The 17,007-nt window shown below is 43.2% G+C and overlaps 3 protein-coding genes across 3 annotated transcripts; 1 reads left to right on the plus strand and 2 right to left on the minus strand.

The window, feature by feature from the left end:
• Positions 1 to 4: 4 nt before the first annotated feature.
• On the minus strand, positions 5 to 5,184 carry LOC104429036 (cysteine-rich receptor-like protein kinase 1). The gene is made up of 6 exons (XM_039306015.1): positions 4,440 to 5,184; positions 1,739 to 1,834; positions 1,275 to 1,625; positions 772 to 1,006; positions 459 to 599; positions 5 to 311 (listed from the first exon to the last, which is right to left on the minus strand). Exons 1-6 carry the CDS (start codon positions 5,182 to 5,184, stop codon positions 5 to 7), a joined length of 1,875 nt encoding a protein of 624 aa, XP_039161949.1.
• Positions 5,185 to 5,284: 100 nt separating this feature from the next.
• On the plus strand, positions 5,285 to 9,925 carry LOC104434840 (WPP domain-associated protein). Its single transcript, XM_039306016.1, is given in 8 exon segments — positions 5,285 to 5,459; positions 6,270 to 6,403; positions 6,555 to 6,718; positions 7,466 to 7,727; positions 7,730 to 8,051; positions 8,054 to 8,178; positions 8,947 to 9,043; positions 9,046 to 9,925. Coding segments are annotated over 8 exon segments (1,767 nt in total). The 3' UTR covers positions 9,534 to 9,925.
• Positions 9,926 to 10,666: 741 nt separating this feature from the next.
• LOC104428093 (probable cellulose synthase A catalytic subunit 3 [UDP-forming]) lies at positions 10,667 to 16,049 on the minus strand. The gene is given in 16 exon segments (XM_039306018.1): positions 10,667 to 11,694; positions 11,820 to 12,173; positions 12,262 to 12,452; positions 12,706 to 12,769; positions 12,772 to 12,999; positions 13,104 to 13,317; positions 13,406 to 13,530; positions 13,615 to 13,752; positions 13,838 to 14,099; positions 14,101 to 14,181; positions 14,267 to 14,533; positions 14,732 to 14,952; positions 15,008 to 15,076; positions 15,227 to 15,314; positions 15,744 to 15,946; positions 16,005 to 16,049. Coding segments are annotated over 16 exon segments (3,135 nt in total). The 3' UTR covers positions 10,667 to 11,109.
• Between the last annotated feature and the right edge of the window lie 958 nt (positions 16,050 to 17,007).

Raw genomic sequence — 17,007 nt, forward strand, 5'->3', positions numbered from 1 at the left:
TGGTTTAATAGCTACGTGTGCATGAAGAACTTCTACTACTGGATTTGTCGAATAGCACGCTAGCATTGAGGAATGGGGGTTGGTTCGGTTGGGGGACTACACAGTCTTTGTCGTGGAGCATCTCGACGACTCCAGGCATGGGCGGTCGCAATTGCTTGGAGGTTTGAGTACATAGAAGACTGATTTGGAGCACATTTGACGCCTCCAGGACAGGGAATTTACCTTGTAAGGCCGGATCAATACACGCAGCTAAATTATTTGACTTGTAGTGCTTCCATACCGCAAAACAATCATGAAATATCCATGGCTCCCTTACATCTGAAATTAAATTGCTAACACTAACACAAAAACCAAGTTTGGAAAATCAAAAGAAAAGTTAGATCCCAGTGTGGCGTGGCCAGGAAAAACAATGTCAGTCTAAGTTCTTCCTGATGGTAGGGACAAGCAATCTTACCGACTGTAATACTGAGCTTGACCCCCGTGTGTATACGCTGTTCTTCCTACCAGTCAAGATTTCAAGAACCAGCACCCTAAAAGCATAAACATCGGCTTTCTCTGTTAGCTGTCCTCTCACAAGATATTCGGCTGCCATGTAACCGCTACATAGTTAACCGTCTTTTAGATATAAACCATACTTAGCCCAGAGAAGATGCGAAGTGAAGAGAAGGATGATATGCAAAACCACTTTGACATGCCAAACTTGTCAAATTAAGGAAATAGAAAGTGCTGACTATGGTTTCAAGCAAGCTAGTAATGAAAAGGCATTCTTACAGTGTGCCAGCGATTCCTGTGCTAAGATGAGACTTATCTAGAGCAATGCATCGAGCAAGCCCAAAATCTGATATTTTCGGCGTGAGATTTTCGTCGAGGAGGATGTTGCTGGTTTTTATGTCCCGGTGGATGATTTTCACTCCACAGCCTCCATGAAGATATGCGAGGCCCTCAGCTATTCCTATGATGATGTGTAGCCTCTCCTCCCAAGTTAGGACGGTGGTCGCATTGTTGACTGCAACAACGGATTCTATTAGCTTATAGAAAGACAAGCAAAGTGGAGTGGGACGGACATAATAGAAGAAGGCAAGACACCAATGGAGCATATTTTTGAAACCTACGACTTGAAAATCATAAAATGGAAGCATTGCTCGCAAGACAAGAAGCCAGTTACTAAGAATGCAAACCGAACCGACGCTTGTCATAAGGGGTAGATCCCTTCTCGGCATTGAACGATGACTGTGTAAGTGTGTTATGCAATTATGTGACAACCAGCTACTTACCAAAAAGAACTTGATCAAGACTTCCGTTAGGAAGATATTCGTAGACGAGGAGGCTCTCTGGGCCTTCGATGCTGCATCCCAAAAGCCTAATGAGGTTCTTGTGTTGGATCCCACTGATCAGGTTCACCTCGTTGAAGAAGTCGTCCACCCATTGTAGTTTGTTGAACACCAATCGCTTAACTGCGATGACCTTCCCGTCGGGTAAATTTCCCTTGTACACAGAACCGCCCCCACCTTGCCCCAGCTTCCTTGAGTCATCAAAGAAGTTGGTGGCCTTCTCCAGCGTCTCGTACTTGAAATATAAGCTAAACTTGCTCATGCTCGCCCCTAATTGCATGAGGCTATTATGCACTGAATATGGATGAATGTGAAATTCGTGTCATCAAGCTTGTGTTTAAGAATTATCAAGATGACCATTATACGTATTTGAACCAGATTGATTACCTCGTTTCTCCTTGGAGTACTTTTTGCATCCAATGTATGCACCCATGAGAACAAGCGACGTTTGCTGCTGAGGCTTGATGAGGCTATTGCTATGGTGATGCAAATCCTAGATGACCCTGCAAAATGATAAAGACAACATCAGGTTGAGATGAGCAAGTTCATTAGAAATTCTAAAAATCTAGCAACATTGAATCATAAGATCAATCGAATCATACTTAGGATGTGTTTATTTGGGATAAAATTTCGTGAAAAAGCAATATATTTCCTAGAAAATTATTTTTCAAGAAAATGGTAAATTTTCATTTGTTTAGTGATATGTGACTGAAAATGTTTTCTAGTATTTGAATCTCATTTGAAAAATAATTTCAATCTCATAAAAATCATTTTTTAAAATAATTTTGCTTTATCTTTTTTTTTTCTTTTCATTTCTTTCTCTTTCCTTCTTCCTTCTCCTTATGTTGTCGGGCCTTGACAATGGCTGTGACAGGCCATTGGTGCCATTATGGAGGCTCGGTGAGGGCCAATTTGACCAGCTTCAGGCAAGGTTGAGCTTGCTAGATCCTAGGTTGTTGCAGCGAGGCTAGCAAGGCTTGAGCTCGCTTGAGGTTAGCCTGCGCTGGCTCACACTTGTGGCTAATTGCCGAAGCCTAACAACCGATGAAGGAGGAAGAAGGAAAAGAAAAAGAAAAGAAAAAATATTTAAAAATCGACTTTTTAGATAAATTATTAAAAATATCCTAGATGAGAGATTTTTGAAAGTGTTTTCACCTTCTTAAATTTAACAATTTACTTTCCTAATTTTATGTATGAATATTTTCCCAGATTGGAAAGTATTTTCGATTGATTAATTATTTTTGTTGAATCAAATGGGTGAAAGTTCGGAAACTAATTTCAGGAAAAAACTTTTCCTCAAACAAATGCACTCTTAGGTTCTATTCATTTTGTGGAAAGTATTTTTTTAAGAAAACATTTTCCACATTTTATGATGTTAAGCTTGTTTAGGAAAATGAGTCAATGAAAATTTTTTTCTAGTCAATAGAAAACTATGCTTATATTCAAGAAAATGATTTCTATTTGACAAAGTCAAAAAATGTTTTCCAAAATAATATTAAGTGTTGGTGCTTGGACCACAAATTGTACATTTGAATACAGGAACTCAAAGGCTAGTTCCTGAGTCTCCGATGCTCAAGCTGGGTCCATCAAGGTTGGCCAGATCCATTGAGGCCAGGACTAGGTCTTTAAGGCATTGGCATGAGTCTATCGAAATCAGACCTAGGTCAATTAAGGCTAGGCTTGGGACCTCATTCCCAACCAGGGCTTCGAGGCCAAGCTCAAACCCTTGGTGCTTGTGCCTTATGTCTCAGCACTTGAGGTAACATCCATAAAAATTAGGCTTGGGCCTCAACACTTGAGCTCTAGTCCTTAATACTCAGCTTGGGCCTCAACACTTGAGCTCTAGTCCTTAATACTCAGGCTCAAGTCCTTGATTAATGAGACTTTGTTCTTATAAAAATATTTTTAAAAAAAAAAAAAAAAAAAAATTGAATTCTCATTATTTTTACTTCTAAAAAATTTGAATTGTAAATTATTTTTAATTTTCAATTAATTTTTTCTTTCCTGAGGGGGGTGGTTCTTTCTCTTTCCTTTTGCTTCGCTTCAAATGATCACTAGCCACGGCAACAACTAACAATCAACCATAGGCAAGGGACAAGCTTGCTGTTCAAGCAATGCCAAGGTCTTGTCAACCTCTGATAAGGCTTGAGACTCACCAATCTAGCAAAAGTTAGAGCTTGACCTTGCTTGAGATTAGTTGTTGGTTATCATCATAGCCGGCGATAAAAAAAAAAAAAAAAGAAGAAAAGAAAAATACAATAAAATAAAAATAATTAAAAATTCAATATTTTAAAAAGAGAAAATTCGAATAAAGGCTCTAAATAGACCTTATTTTAAAAAAAAAAAAAAAGGGTAGGAGCAGTTATGGTTATTTTAAATAAGGGCCTAGGCTTCGACCAATTAGGGACATATTTGTCCCTAGCCTCGACCAATTAAGGATATTTCATCTAAACACAAGTTAAATTTAAATTAAATTAGATTATTTTTTTTTAAAGTAAAACTTATAAAAAGAAAAAAAAAAAAAAAAAACATAGGCACGAGGGTTCTCTCTCGCTTATGATTGCTAGCCCATCAACAATGGGGTAGCAACAAAGGCTAGTAGTGTCATTGGAACCTAGTGAGGGCCAGCAACCCTTGTTAGAAGCGGGAAAGGGCATAACCTTTTCTTGGGTGAAGGTCACTTGCCCTCCTCGAGCGCCTCCCAACCTTGGTCCTAGTCTGAGGGCTTTATTTAAAATAATATTAACTTCATATTTTTATTTGAAAAAATAAGGATATTTCGGGTCTTTATTTGAAAATTTTCTTTTAAAAAATGAAAAGATATCATTCAAAGTGCTCAAAGGTGTAGGAGTATATTTTCTATTACATTTTTAGTGTCAACTCAACATCAAAAAATATTATCATTTTCTAATAAAGTGGCTGTTCGAAAAACGTTTTTCAGTATTTTCTACAAAAGAAGCGAAGCCTTAACTGACCAACATGGAGGAAACCACAATTGGAAAAATCAATATACGACGGTAGATATAGAAAGCCTTCTTGGTTTTTCTTTAACGGCGAGGAAGCCATCTCTTAAGTTGGTAAACCATTGATCGGGAGACTAGTTGTTACCTCTGCTAACGGGGACGTTGTAGAACTTTGTGGTTGAGTAACGGAGGAAGCATCCCGCGTTCATGGCCCGCGCTTCTTCTCCAGGTGCGCAGCTTCTCGCCATCGAAGTTGCATTCTCCAAACAGACTCTGCAACTGCCGGCATCAAGTGTGCTCCAACACTGAGCCAAAGCATATGCCCCAGCAACTCCTCCGGCTCCGTCCTCCCCAGCCACTGCGAAGCCCTTGCTCAGCACCGCGCTTGCCAAGACATTCCTCAGCACCCGGTCCACCCTATCCGAGAACTCGGCCACTCTCTCTGCCGGGACCGTAGAATTGGAGCTACACTTGAGCATGTCGTGCGTTGGATCAACGGTCTCGTTATAGAAGTCGTAATTGTCGTAACGGAGGAAGCAGCCGTCGAGGTAGAGCCGGCCGACGTAGGGGAAGCAGCGGGGGATCCGGTTCCCGCTCTCGGCAAAGCAGAGGACGCAGTCGGTGTCGGTCAAGTCGCCGAGGCACTGGGCGAGGCCGTACACTGGCAGCGGCGGTGAGGGGATGGAGCATTTGCCCCAGCGCCGGTCAACGATGCTGTCGGAGATCTCCTTCATGACGGTGATGAAGTTGAAGTCCACGGTCGCAGTGGAGTTCCCGCAGAGGAGGCCCGCTTCGACGATTCGGGGGTCGGAGAAGGCCAAAGAGAAGAAGAGCGAGGAGAGCGCGAGCAGAGGAAGAGCGATTGATGGCCTCGCTCCGTTGGACTTCATGGGCTCTGGTTGAGAAATGCTCGGTTATCAATATTCCTTCTCAGTTCTCTTCGAAGAGAGAAGAAGAAGAAGAAAAGGGAAAGATTTGAGCAAGAGCGCGATGGGAGCTCCGATTCGACCTAATGATCTCATAAAGATTCAACCCAGCTACACGACGCGTAATGGAAGCGACAGACCGATGCTTGACTTTTGGGGTCTCGTTTCTCACATCACCCCTTGCTTTCTTTATGCTACAGTAGAGCTTTCAGGAAAGTGCCATGGTGATGTGATGCCTGGTCCCGGGAACTGCCATGCTTGATATGTTTAATGACATCTCTCTCTCCCCTCTCTCTGACATCTCTACCCTCTCCCTCCCCACTTCCCAACCCCAGACCCCCGAGAAAATATTGGGTACGTCTTATGTAGCCAGCGTGGCAAACAAGAAGGCGGTGGGAGCGCGACACGTGTCCTCGTGGGACCCATAAAGTCAGGCGTCTGCTCCTCGACTCAGCGCTTCTTCCTCTCTCCTCTAACTCTCGTCTCGGCTGGTGGCTCGGCTCGGCTGGCAAAAGAAAGGACGTCCTCTCCTCCTGACCTGCACGCTCTCTCTCCTGTCAGAGCATTTATTGCGGAAACTTTTCTCTTTCCTTCGTTTGAGAAAGAAAATGGCCGTTCGTTCCTCTTTCCTCTCCATTTCTTTCCTTTCGAATTTTTGAATCTGAAATCCTCTCTCCGCGCTCGTTGTTGCTCCGCCGTGCATCAAGTGGCCGTTCTCCTGCCATCACCGACGAACCACATTACGGCCGCCGCTACTCTGGTGCTCACTCGCTTCTCTCTTCGGGTTCGTTGCTACTCCGTCATTCGTTCCGGCGTTCCCGGGATCGCAGATGCAGCACGCAGAGGAGAAGCAGGCCTCTTCGAGCTCCCCTCAACGTCGGCGACGTCGCCCGCCAAGCGAGACTCGCACACACGGAAAGGCTCGGAGGCGAGGTTGCTGGAGAAGCTGGTGCTGAGCTGCCTCGTCGTGTTCGACGCTCCTCCGCCTCCCTCTCGTGACGCCCGCTCTGCTCTCTCTCTCCCCCTGCGAAGTCGTGACTCTCTTCCAGCGAAACGCGACGCCGACGGCCCTCCACCTCTGCCGGTTGACTCCGTCGCCCTCGACTCCGACTCCGACTCCGACGCCGACGCCGACGCCGCCTCCTCCCCTGAACCCGACTCTGACGCCGACGCCCCTTCGCCGGTTGCCTCCGTCGGCGTCAGAGTCCGTCGCCCCCGACGCCGACGCCTCGGCCTCCGCCTATGCGCCTGACGCCGACGCCGACGCCGATGCCCCTTCGCCAAGTCCATGCATCGCAGAAAATGGTGATGCCGACCCAACATTACTTATTCAGTTATTTCCTTTTGCTGCTGCCGAAAAGGAGAGACAAGCTTTGGTGGATGCACTTAGAGCTAGTGAAGCTGAATGCGATGCTATTGATGCGAAGATGCAGGAGGTTTTGAATGCACAGATTGCTGCTGAGGATGAGTGTGTTTCTCTGTTGGAGAATTCTCTAAGGTCAGTGACAACATCTTTTCTTTTTTTGGCTACACTAATGCTTGATCCTAGAATGAATTAAGATAGAGTGAGCTCTATAGTAAGAACTTCGCACCACAGGGCAACACAATCATTGGCTGGAGCAGATTGATACACGTTTCTGGTTTTCTCTCTGTCTTTATAAACTTGCGTGTGTAATGGTACAAGCCTTCCTGACTGGATGTTCTTTATATTCATGCTTGTGCTTAGCTGCCCCTGTTGAGTGAAGGAAGTCGTTTGTCAATTTTCATCTTTCAATTGGCAGTCGGGTTCTCAAGGTGAACATGGAAAGACTAGTTTTGTCAAAGTGCTTCAAGGAAAATGAATGGAAAACAAGAATGTCTCTTGACCATTGTTGGGTTATGGTAGATTATAGGCATGGTAGTGGGTGCACTGCATGTGTGGTGTCATTGGTGTGCCCTTGCGCACAATTGTAGCCCTAGTTTTTATTTTGAGATAGCCATGGTTTTAATTGACTTGATGTAAGGTAAACTAAAAGCTTTCAGCAAGTCATATTGATCCCATGGTAGTCTCTGTTTTGCCAATCCAAGTAGACTTTTGGATAGTGACTGTTTTAAGGATAGCCGTGCTATCTCTCTCTGAACTTTTTCATTAACTGTTTCATCTGTCCCTACAAAACATGAGGTTGGATCATGCGTACCACGAAAAACTTTCTCGTAAGCTATCGATTTCATGTGGTAGCCAAATTTAGTTTGAAGCAGAATGACTGACATTTTTACCTCTTATCCTGCAGGATGCAACTGCTAGTGCTGACCTGATAGAGAAGAAGGCAAACTTACTGCGTGCTGAGGAAATGGACAAATGGCTTTCATCAAGTGAAGATTTGGAGGTGAGGAAGATGGAACTTGAAATCGAGTCATATCTGATAAGTGAAGCTCGTAAAGGAGTGAATGTTTCCATCGAGCATTCAATTGATGATGACAGTAGAGAGAAAGAAAAACTTCTTAAGAAGAAGGATGTGTTGTTGGATGTGAATTGGAGAAGCTGCTTAATTTAGTGAGAGAGAAGGAGAAGCAAATTGCTGAGAATGATGCTTCCACTGAAGCAGTAGAGAAGCGCATTGCTGGCGTGGTCTCTGGATTTCAGGACATGCAATCAGATATTGGTGCTAAATATGATAGAATGAAATCAAAGCTCTCTCAGGTTGATGCCGAAAGTGAAGCTTTATCTATAAAAAAGAAAGATATTGATGACGTACTCTCTCAGGAAGATAATAAAGGAGCAAAGATTAGGGAACTTGGGAAGATTGCTGCAGATGAAGCAAAAGCATACAATGAAGCAGCAGGATTGAGAAAGGTTTAATGCTCTGCATTTTGGAGTACAGAGAAAGTAAACTGGGGCTGATGAAGACTGAGGAGAAATTTTCTGAAGATGTCATGAGGCTCCAACAAGAAGCTTCCTCTGCAAGAGCTTCTTTACAGGTTATTTTACTTTTTAGCTATCTTACTCTTTACATGCAAACGACATATACCTAAAAGGTGGTTAAGCTTCACATGCTTAATCTACTATAATTCTGGCCTATGGAGTCTACATGTTGCAACATTTTGGAGAATTTACTTCCAGTCTTCTGAATCAGTAATGCTTGAGGTTCATGTTTGATTATCCAACCTAGGATGAGTGTTGGTTCATGGTTAAGATATACTTGCTGAAGGAATATTCTAAAGACACAGGCAGTGAGTGACTCCTACTTTCTTTCAAAAGTTTGTTTATGCGACGTATTTGTTTTTTTTTTGGTGAAAATAAGAGATGCGACGTATTTGTTAGGGAAGCCTTAATCTTAAAAGTTTAGGCAACTAGGGATATGTAGACAATGTATGTTGAGATCTACTGTTTCCCCTCACAGAAAAGCTATAGCTTGCGAGTGAGACAGTGGATGTAATCATGAAATCAAACTATTGTAGAGCTGGAGTACTGTAACAGGAGAAATAGGAAACAATAAGCAAAAAGAGGGAGCAACAGGAGAGTATAAGCAAAAGCAGAATTTGATCAGATTTCAAATCTTGCAGTGAACTCCAATGTTGTGTCAGGAGACCTTTATCTGAATTTTTTGTCCAGTCTAGTGGTCAGGGTATTGTGTTAAGCATGTTCTTTAGCTATAGCTTCAGGACGAAAATTCAAAAACTGAATACTCGAAATTTATTTGGCTCTTCAACGCATCATTTGATTAGATTCTTGTCTTTTGATCATAGGAACTGTCTTCAAATAAGTCCAGCCTCCAACAGGAGATAGCTTCATTTGAGCAGAGGATACTTTATGTGGACAAGAGACTTCCAGAACTAGAGACTGAGAAAAGGTTGCTGCTGCTGCAAGAAATTTCAAAGAAGCTACACGAATAGCTGCTGAAGCAAAGTCGTTGAGCAATGAGAAGGAAGGAACACAAATCAAGCTTGAAAGAGCCACTATGGAGCTTGGAAAGCTTGAAGAAGAAATTAAAGAAACTGTTGATAAATTGCAGGAGGCTGAGGAGCAGATCTTATTAAGGGAGAGGGATTTGGCAGTGGCTAGACTCCAGAGGTTACTCATAACTGCCAGTGCTGCCAATGCTGAAAGAGCTGCTGCTGTGGAATTGGGTGACCATGAAGAAGCAGACATTTTACTTGCTGAGGCCAAAGCTGCAGAATATGAAGCCCAAAAGCTCCAAGCGGTATATGATTTGAAGGAGGAAGATTTTGGCAATCAACCAAAACATTTAATCCCTATGGAACTTGTTTATGATCTCAGCGGGAAACAATTAGCAGAATTAGCTGCATCTGTTCATCTCAACCCAGCATCATGATGACAAAGTGGATTTTGAGATGACTGACCTTTTTGGCAGGACAGGCTTCTGAAACTCTGGTCACATGTATTCAAGGGGATTAGCCTGGAAGTTTCATCTCACCTTTGGCTAGACGCTTTCAAACCTCAGTGCCTAGAAATGACAGTTGTGGCATTCTTTGGTCTTTGGCCAGTAGCAAGTTTGGTATGGGTTTTGAAGATCTCGGCGATTTCATTTTATGGTACTGGATGTGAGAATTCAGCTTCTCCAAGGCAATGGGAGGAGTAATTTTTTTGTAAATCTGTTGAGTGAAAGATTAATACACGTCTCTTCTCATACAGAATAATGTCCAGCCCAATACAAAAAAGGGGTTGGGGATGGTGTGGAAAATAGCCAGAATTTTCTTTAGATTCTCTTTTGTGACTTTTTTTTTTGGGCTCCTCTCCTGCTTTTCTTACTGTTGCTGAAGAGTTGGAACATTTTGGTCACCTGCGTCTCATCATCGTTCTGGCCCGTCTCACCAGATGCCAAGATGAATCTCCAAGTTGATGCTGCATTGACGCTCAAATCGTGTAAAACTTTCTGTCTACAGATGATTTGCATTAAAACTTCCTGCATCCAACTGTTACAGAGACTCTTTTGTTCCTGAGGAGAATCTGAAAAATGGCAATGGTTTGCAATGCACTTGGAGCAATAAGATGTTAAGTCAGGTCACTTAAATATGTAACAACCAATCAAAACCGTCGCAACACCTACTGTGGCAAAAGAAAATTGAACTTCTTCCCTCTGATCTTTCAACGAACTTTTACAGCTCTTCTGTTCTTGAGGAGAATCTAAAAAATGGCATGGTTCGCAATGCACTCGTAGTAAATTAGTAATAAGATGTACAGTCTTGTCTCTTACATATGTAAGCAATCAAAAACGTTTCTGTGGCCAAAGAAAATTGAAAATTTTCCCTTTGATCTTTCAACCGACTTTTGCAGCTCTATTGTTCTTGAGGAGAATCTAAAAATGGCATGGTTTGCAATGCACTCGTAGTAATAAGTACAGTCAGGTCTCTTGAATATCTAAGCAATCAAAACCGTTTCTGTGGCCAAAGAAAATTGAACTTTTCCCTTTGATCTTCCAACAGCAAAACGCCATGCATGGCCACATTAAGCAGCATCAACTGAGGGACGATGCCCCGTATATAATACATGCTCACAATTTCGGCTGAGTTACACTTACACAGGGGAGAGAGAGGGAGGGCGAGAGAGAGATTATGAGATGATAATACACATTATACTGTGGTTCACGCCACCTCCTCATCCTAGAAAAGAAAAAATTATGAACCAAATAAAGAATCAAGAAGCAGTGTCACAGTCCTTTCCGACAATCTCCCAGCTGTTGCAAAAGAGCAGCAAAGTCGGTTTTTGTAGCACTTCAGAGTGTTGCGGTCAAATGGAGAGGCGGAGTTGCGGAAACAGTGACGTCCAAACATGCCCTTTATTTGCATTGCAGACGGCACCACACCAAATGTATTCTTTCTGTATCCTTACGATAAATAACCCATAAACAAATCCTACTGACCAAATGTTCCAGGAATCAGACACTCTTGCTAATTACAGTCCAACCCGCATTCTTCCAAAAGTGGTCCGTCCGACTTGGCCAAGAATGGATCGACACGTACCCACAGAAGGGAGAAGATGGAAGCGAGCAAGATTGACCACACAATGATGATTGTAGGAGTCCTGTTCTGCCGTCCGAGCAAACCCTTTAGGAAAGGATACAAGTGGACAATCACCCAGAAGGCAAAGAATAGCTTTCCGAAGAGAGGACCCCAGGACTCGTAACCGTTGTTTATTGCGTTTGATACGCCAGCTACAACACCAATCAGGTTTATTATAAGCAATGTGGTTGGCGGAATGAGCAAGGTGGTCCATTTGAACGCATAGAGTTGAGAGAACTCCTCGTCATCCCCACCCTTTGATGTCACAGTGAAGTTCGTGTCAACACCAGCCAGAACCTTCAAAAGCCCCTGAAAAACTGCAAAGAGATGTGCTGAAACTCCTCCGATGACCCAGAACTGTTCGTTCCTCCACCATTCTTCTATTCCAACCCCACTCCATCGCATTTCCAGGATACTTGTCGCGAAAATGCAAATGAAAAGTGACAGAAACCACAGACTAGCCACATTGCTCAGCTGCAACGGGGACAAGAAACAAAGACAATATAAGATCTTTTGCCTGGAATATCATCAATTGTACGATATAAAAGCAATAGTTGAAAAAAAAAAGAAAAAAAGAAAAAGAAAATCTAATAGCCTACCTCTGGCGTGATGAATTTCCCAGTAAGCAAGCAGCACACAGCAGGCAAAGTACAGTATGCCAACAGAGGGATTGATGTCCAGGGGTATACTGTGGCATTTATGTAAGATAATCGCTCTAACCATTTCAAACCGCCTCCATAACCATACCAAAGGGGACAATGCCTGCTTAAGAAGATCTCAATGGAACCAAGAGCCCAACGAAGGACCTGGTGGAGACGATCGGAAAGATTAATGGGAGCAGATCCTTTCAAAGCGGGTCTTGCAGGGATGCAGTAGATGGAACGCCATCCATGGCAATGCATTTTAAAGCTCGTCAATATATCTTCTGTAACTGAACCATATATCCATCCAACCTGTATATGATGAAAGTTCAGCCAACTCTGAGAGAAACAATAATTGTTTCGGGGAATCGCATGAAGAGAGCATTTACACTACACTTACCTCTTTTCCCCACTCAGTCTTATCTTCGTAGCCGCAGCTGATGACATGGATAGCTTCTTTTAGCAAAGATGCAGGGCTCGTGCCTTTCAGTGTTCCTCCATCCTCTAGCATTGTCGATGCGACGAAGACTGATGATTGCCCAAACTTCTTTTCAAGCTTATGCTGAGGCGTGGGATTTTCAGTTTCAATTCCTGCATAAGAAAACATGAATGTATTGATGACTAAGTAAAAGAACTAGCCTTAAACATGACATAGGAAGCAAAATTGGTTAAGTCCAAATTGGAACAGATGTTAACTGGGAAGCAACCCAATAGAAAACAAGCTTTTGGAAGAATAAAAAGATTTCACCGATTGATGCCAAAATTGAGAGGCACATTCAATGATAGAAAAGGTAAACCAACACTAGACAATTAAGTGGGACTTCATGCAAAAGCAGAATCTCACCTTCAATGCCCTCTTCGATACCTTCCAAAGGTGGTGGAGTACCTGCATCTTTTTTTTTTTTTTTTTTAAAAATCTCTTCTTCAGTTCGGTCTTAGGCTTGGTATTCTTCTTCTTCTTCTTCGTCCCAGAGCAACAGCACCCACAACAGCACCACTTTGGCAAGCAGTTGCAAGTTCTGGTCGGTGGCTTCTTTGCTTTTGGAGCATCATAACCATAGAGTGCCAGCCTTCTGAATACACAACCAGTCCCAACGTAAATAGGACCTTGAATACCATCCAGACCTTTCATGTTAATCTGAAAGAGAGAAATTTCTCCGTCAGATCTTCTTGCACAGAATTAATGATACGGTATGTGCAATGGACATGAGGCAATTCAATGGTTGATAATTGCATGCTTACATCGAAAAACACGGTGTTCCGATTGGCATATCGATCGTGCCTATCTATACTGTCGAATCTTTGAGGGAACTGGACGTAGCACACTCTTTTTCCAATAAGTGGGTCCATCATGAAGCACATTGCCTCCCTAATAGCCTTACTATTATTGAAGTAGTGATCACAATCCAGATTCAAAAGATAAGGCGCATTTGTAAGCACAGCAGAGACCCTGACCGGTTAGACAAACAAAAGTTCACAGAGAGGTCAATGGAGAGAGCAAAAAAGGGGTTTACCAACTAAGGTGGATTCTTATGACACTTACCAAAGCATTCATGGCTCCTGCCTTCTTGTGGTGATTATAGCCAGGCCTCTTCTCTCTGGAAACATAGACAAGGCGAGGTAATTCATTCCCGTCAGAGTCATGTCCTCCACTTTGGCCAAGAAAAACCTATTAAAGATAGCAGAAATAAGCAGTTAATCTCATCTCACATCAACAAAGAGTTCTAAAACTGAAAATGACAACTTTGCATACCTGAATCATGCCAGGATGATCACGGACGTTATTTCCAGGCCATGGTGTTCCATCCTGCATCGTCCACCCTTCTTCAGGAACCTTCTGGGCTTTGGCCACCAAAGCATTTATACGAACCTTAAACTCCTCATACTCTCTCTGCAAACACAGCAAGAACAGAATTAAGACTTTGACTATCATCTGCAAAGAGCAATTGATAAATTAAATTTGGCACTCCTACTACCTTCATTGCTCTTCGCTCCTTCACAAAAGATGCCTCAACCTTATCTTTGAGATAATCTATCTTCTGAGCAAAATAAAACTCAGGTGCCCGTGGCTCAATGTTGAATTTCTTACAGAAAGGGACCCATTTTCTTGCAAATTCCGATGTTTCTGAGAGTGCTTCAAATGTCAGCATAGCAGCACCATCATCAGAAACATAACAGGACACCTTATCAACAGGGTAGTCCACAGCGAGAATCGATAAGACAGTATTTGCCATCACCAGGGGGTTCCTTCAGCGGGTCGACAGTACTCACAAATATATCTACTGGAGCAAGTTGAGAAGGTTGGCCTTCCTTCTCATACCTAAAGAACAATGCCAAATTCATAATTTTACAAATCCACATAAAGATCAGGCAAATAGCATGAAATGGAAGGCAAAATCTATTACCTCAGGGACAGTCTGTCGAGGTATGTCTCCCGATCAATAGGGAGCCATTTCGGGAATTGATCCAGAATCCACGAGAGACCAAACCAGATCTCACAGATAACAGATATGAGCCACAATGCGTATGCATCATTCACAGGATGCATTACTCTGTAATGGAAAAAGAATCCAAGCACTACAAGCCGGATGACAATGATCATTATGTAGGGATTGATTTGGCTGGAGGATATAGGCAACTTTCTTGACAGCGGCTGTCTCGCCTCATCCATTCTGATTAACATTGCAGATGAAAAAGTCACGGCATTAGGGACCCCTGATTCCCAATCTCAACATATTCGGAAACTATGCAAGAACTAAACCATACATAATTGACTTCTCAAACAGGAATTGGCATATAATCTTCATGAGAAAAGAGAAGACTGGTTTAGCAATGCCACTCATCAAATTTGACAAGAGAACAGAACTTACAGTGGTAGATCTGGGTTGTCCCCATCATCGTCCCATTCCTTGCCACCTTTCTCGTTCTTCATCGTCTGTAGTTTCTCTTGCCTTTGTTTCCAACTCTCCATCCTCTCTTTCCAAGCAACGCTTCCATATCCATAAGCAGCCAAGTCCTTTGAAGGATCCATGGATCGAGGTTGCACTACAGAAAGGAGTTCACAGAACAACCATCTGTTATACTTGCAATTCTAACTGCAGCAGATCAATGAATCATTTCTTAGCCAGGGAACATAACATCATCACCTTTAATGTTAGGGCAGTCCATGAGTGGTCTCCTCTTGCAAGTGCTTCATTCAACTTGTCATAGTTTTCCTACAGGATGACAAGTGGATTCACCCATTCAAATCATTGATAGAGTCAGCATACAAACTAGCAAATATGCAAGGCAGAGTGGCACAATACAATGACATATGATTTGAAAAAAAGTTCCTGTTAATTATGAGTTCACATCATATCTAGGACATTGTTGTTATAGGTGATGCAGGCAAATAAGTGGTAACAATCATTCAGTCGAGCCAGATGATCAGGATATGACTTAAAGCCAAATGCTCTGTCATTAAGATTCAAGACATCAACAGGATATCAAGCAAATTATGTAAGTTGATGTAAAATTCAGGGACAAAGCAGAGGACAATAACAAGCAGATATTTAACTGATACAGCCATTCATGTTCGACAAGTAATTTATGGGTGTCCCTTGCACTGCAGGGTCTGGGAGGTAGTTGATGCACAAGCAACGAAGACAGCACTCAGAAATTCTAATGCAGTTTGATTCGGATTGCTAGAAAATCATTCAAATCAAAACTCTACAGGACTTTACAATCTCGCAATTATCTATCTCCACGTAAGAAGCCTCATCCACATAAAATAGCAGCCGAGGAGGCAAAACCTCATCTGCTGTAAGACTTAAGATCATTTGTCACACTTGCTTTCCGAGACATGGCTCTGAGTCTACGGCATTTGGCTTCCAGCCTAGCTACCTCTTTATGCTCTCCAAATGCTGTTTGCTGGCTGTTTCTGCTGCTTGGGTGCTCAAATTACGCTCAATAATCCTAAGTTCTAGCTCCTCCAACATAGAAAGGACTTTGGCTTTGAGGGCCACATTCTCTTTTTCAGCAGCATCAAGCTTAGGGGCGGGATCAGAACATATAACTGAAGAAGCTTCACTCTTGGCTGCTTGAAGCTAGCATGGACATTGCAAAACTTAGTCTCAAGCTCGGCCTTTGTTGATTCCCACTCACGAGTTTTCTTGACCACAGCTTCTTGGATCTTCTGCTCTTGCTCATCCTCACCTGTCGAGCTGCCTCACACATTCCTTAAGTGCTCCATCAAGATGACTGATTCGATCTTCTAGTGTCTAGTTCCTTTGTGTTGCAGCCTCCAGTTGTTTCTTTAGCACCAAGACTTCATTTTCAGCCTTCTCCCATCCTACCATTGAATATCAAAAGGAAAAAAATTTACAACGAAGTACATAGGCACAAAAATGCAAATCCGAATGCAATGTCAAATAGATTTAACGCAGGAACGGTTGAAGTAGATGTCATCCTCAAATCTGAAACTCCATGTGATTTCACTCTTGCTCGATTGAAAGCTTCCAATCTTGTTACCCGGACATTAGTGCTTAATTTTGGTGCAATTTGTGTAGTATATCGATATTTCCTCCCTCCTACATTCTCGATATCTTGTTACTATCCTCATTAATTTGCTACAGCTTTGGATATTAAATGCAGACATCGAGAAACTAAATCATTATGCTATGGTTACGGATGATGCTACAGTACTGTGAGAATACTATGGACTACTTTTCGTCCAAGATGAGAATTTCCCCATCATCAGCAAAAGGAAATAACTGAATAAGTAATGTTGGGTCGGCATCACCATTTTCTGCGATGCATGGACTTGGCGAAGGGGCATCGGCGTTGGCGTCGGCATCGGGCGCATAGGCGGAGGCCGAGGCGTCGCGTCGGGCGACGGACTCCGACGCCGACGGAGGCAACCGGCGAAGGGGCGTCGGCGTCGAGTCGGGTTCAGGGGAGGAGGCGGCGTCGGCGTCGGCGTCGGAGTCGGAGTCGGAGTCGAGGGCGACGGAGTCAACCGGCAGAGGTGGAGGGCCGTCGGCGTCGCGTTTCGCTGGAAGAGAGTCACGACTTCGCAGGGGGAGAGAGAGAGCAGAGCGGGCGTCACGAGAGGGAGGCGGAGGAGCGTCGAACACGACGAGGCAGCTCAAGACCAGCTTCTCCAGCA

Source organism: Eucalyptus grandis, chromosome 2 (genome assembly GCF_016545825.1).
Source record: "Eucalyptus grandis isolate ANBG69807.140 chromosome 2, ASM1654582v1, whole genome shotgun sequence".
Taxonomy (NCBI): Eukaryota; Viridiplantae; Streptophyta; class Magnoliopsida; order Myrtales; family Myrtaceae; genus Eucalyptus; species Eucalyptus grandis.

What these genes read in the sequence shown, in the direction of transcription:
- LOC104429036 (XM_039306015.1), bottom strand. Translation starts at nt 5,184, where the DNA reads ATGAAGTCCAACGGAGCGAGGCCATCAATCGCTCTTCCTCTGCTCGCG. An exon ending in TCTTGATCAAGTTCTTTTTG is followed by an intron (nt 1,007 to 1,274) that starts GTAAGTAGCTGG and finishes CCGTTGTTGCAG; the next exon opens with TCAACAATGCGACCACCGTC. An exon ending in ACAGGAATCGCTGGCACACT is followed by an intron (nt 600 to 771) that starts GTAAGAATGCCT and finishes TTAACTATGTAG; the next exon opens with CGGTTACATGGCAGCCGAAT.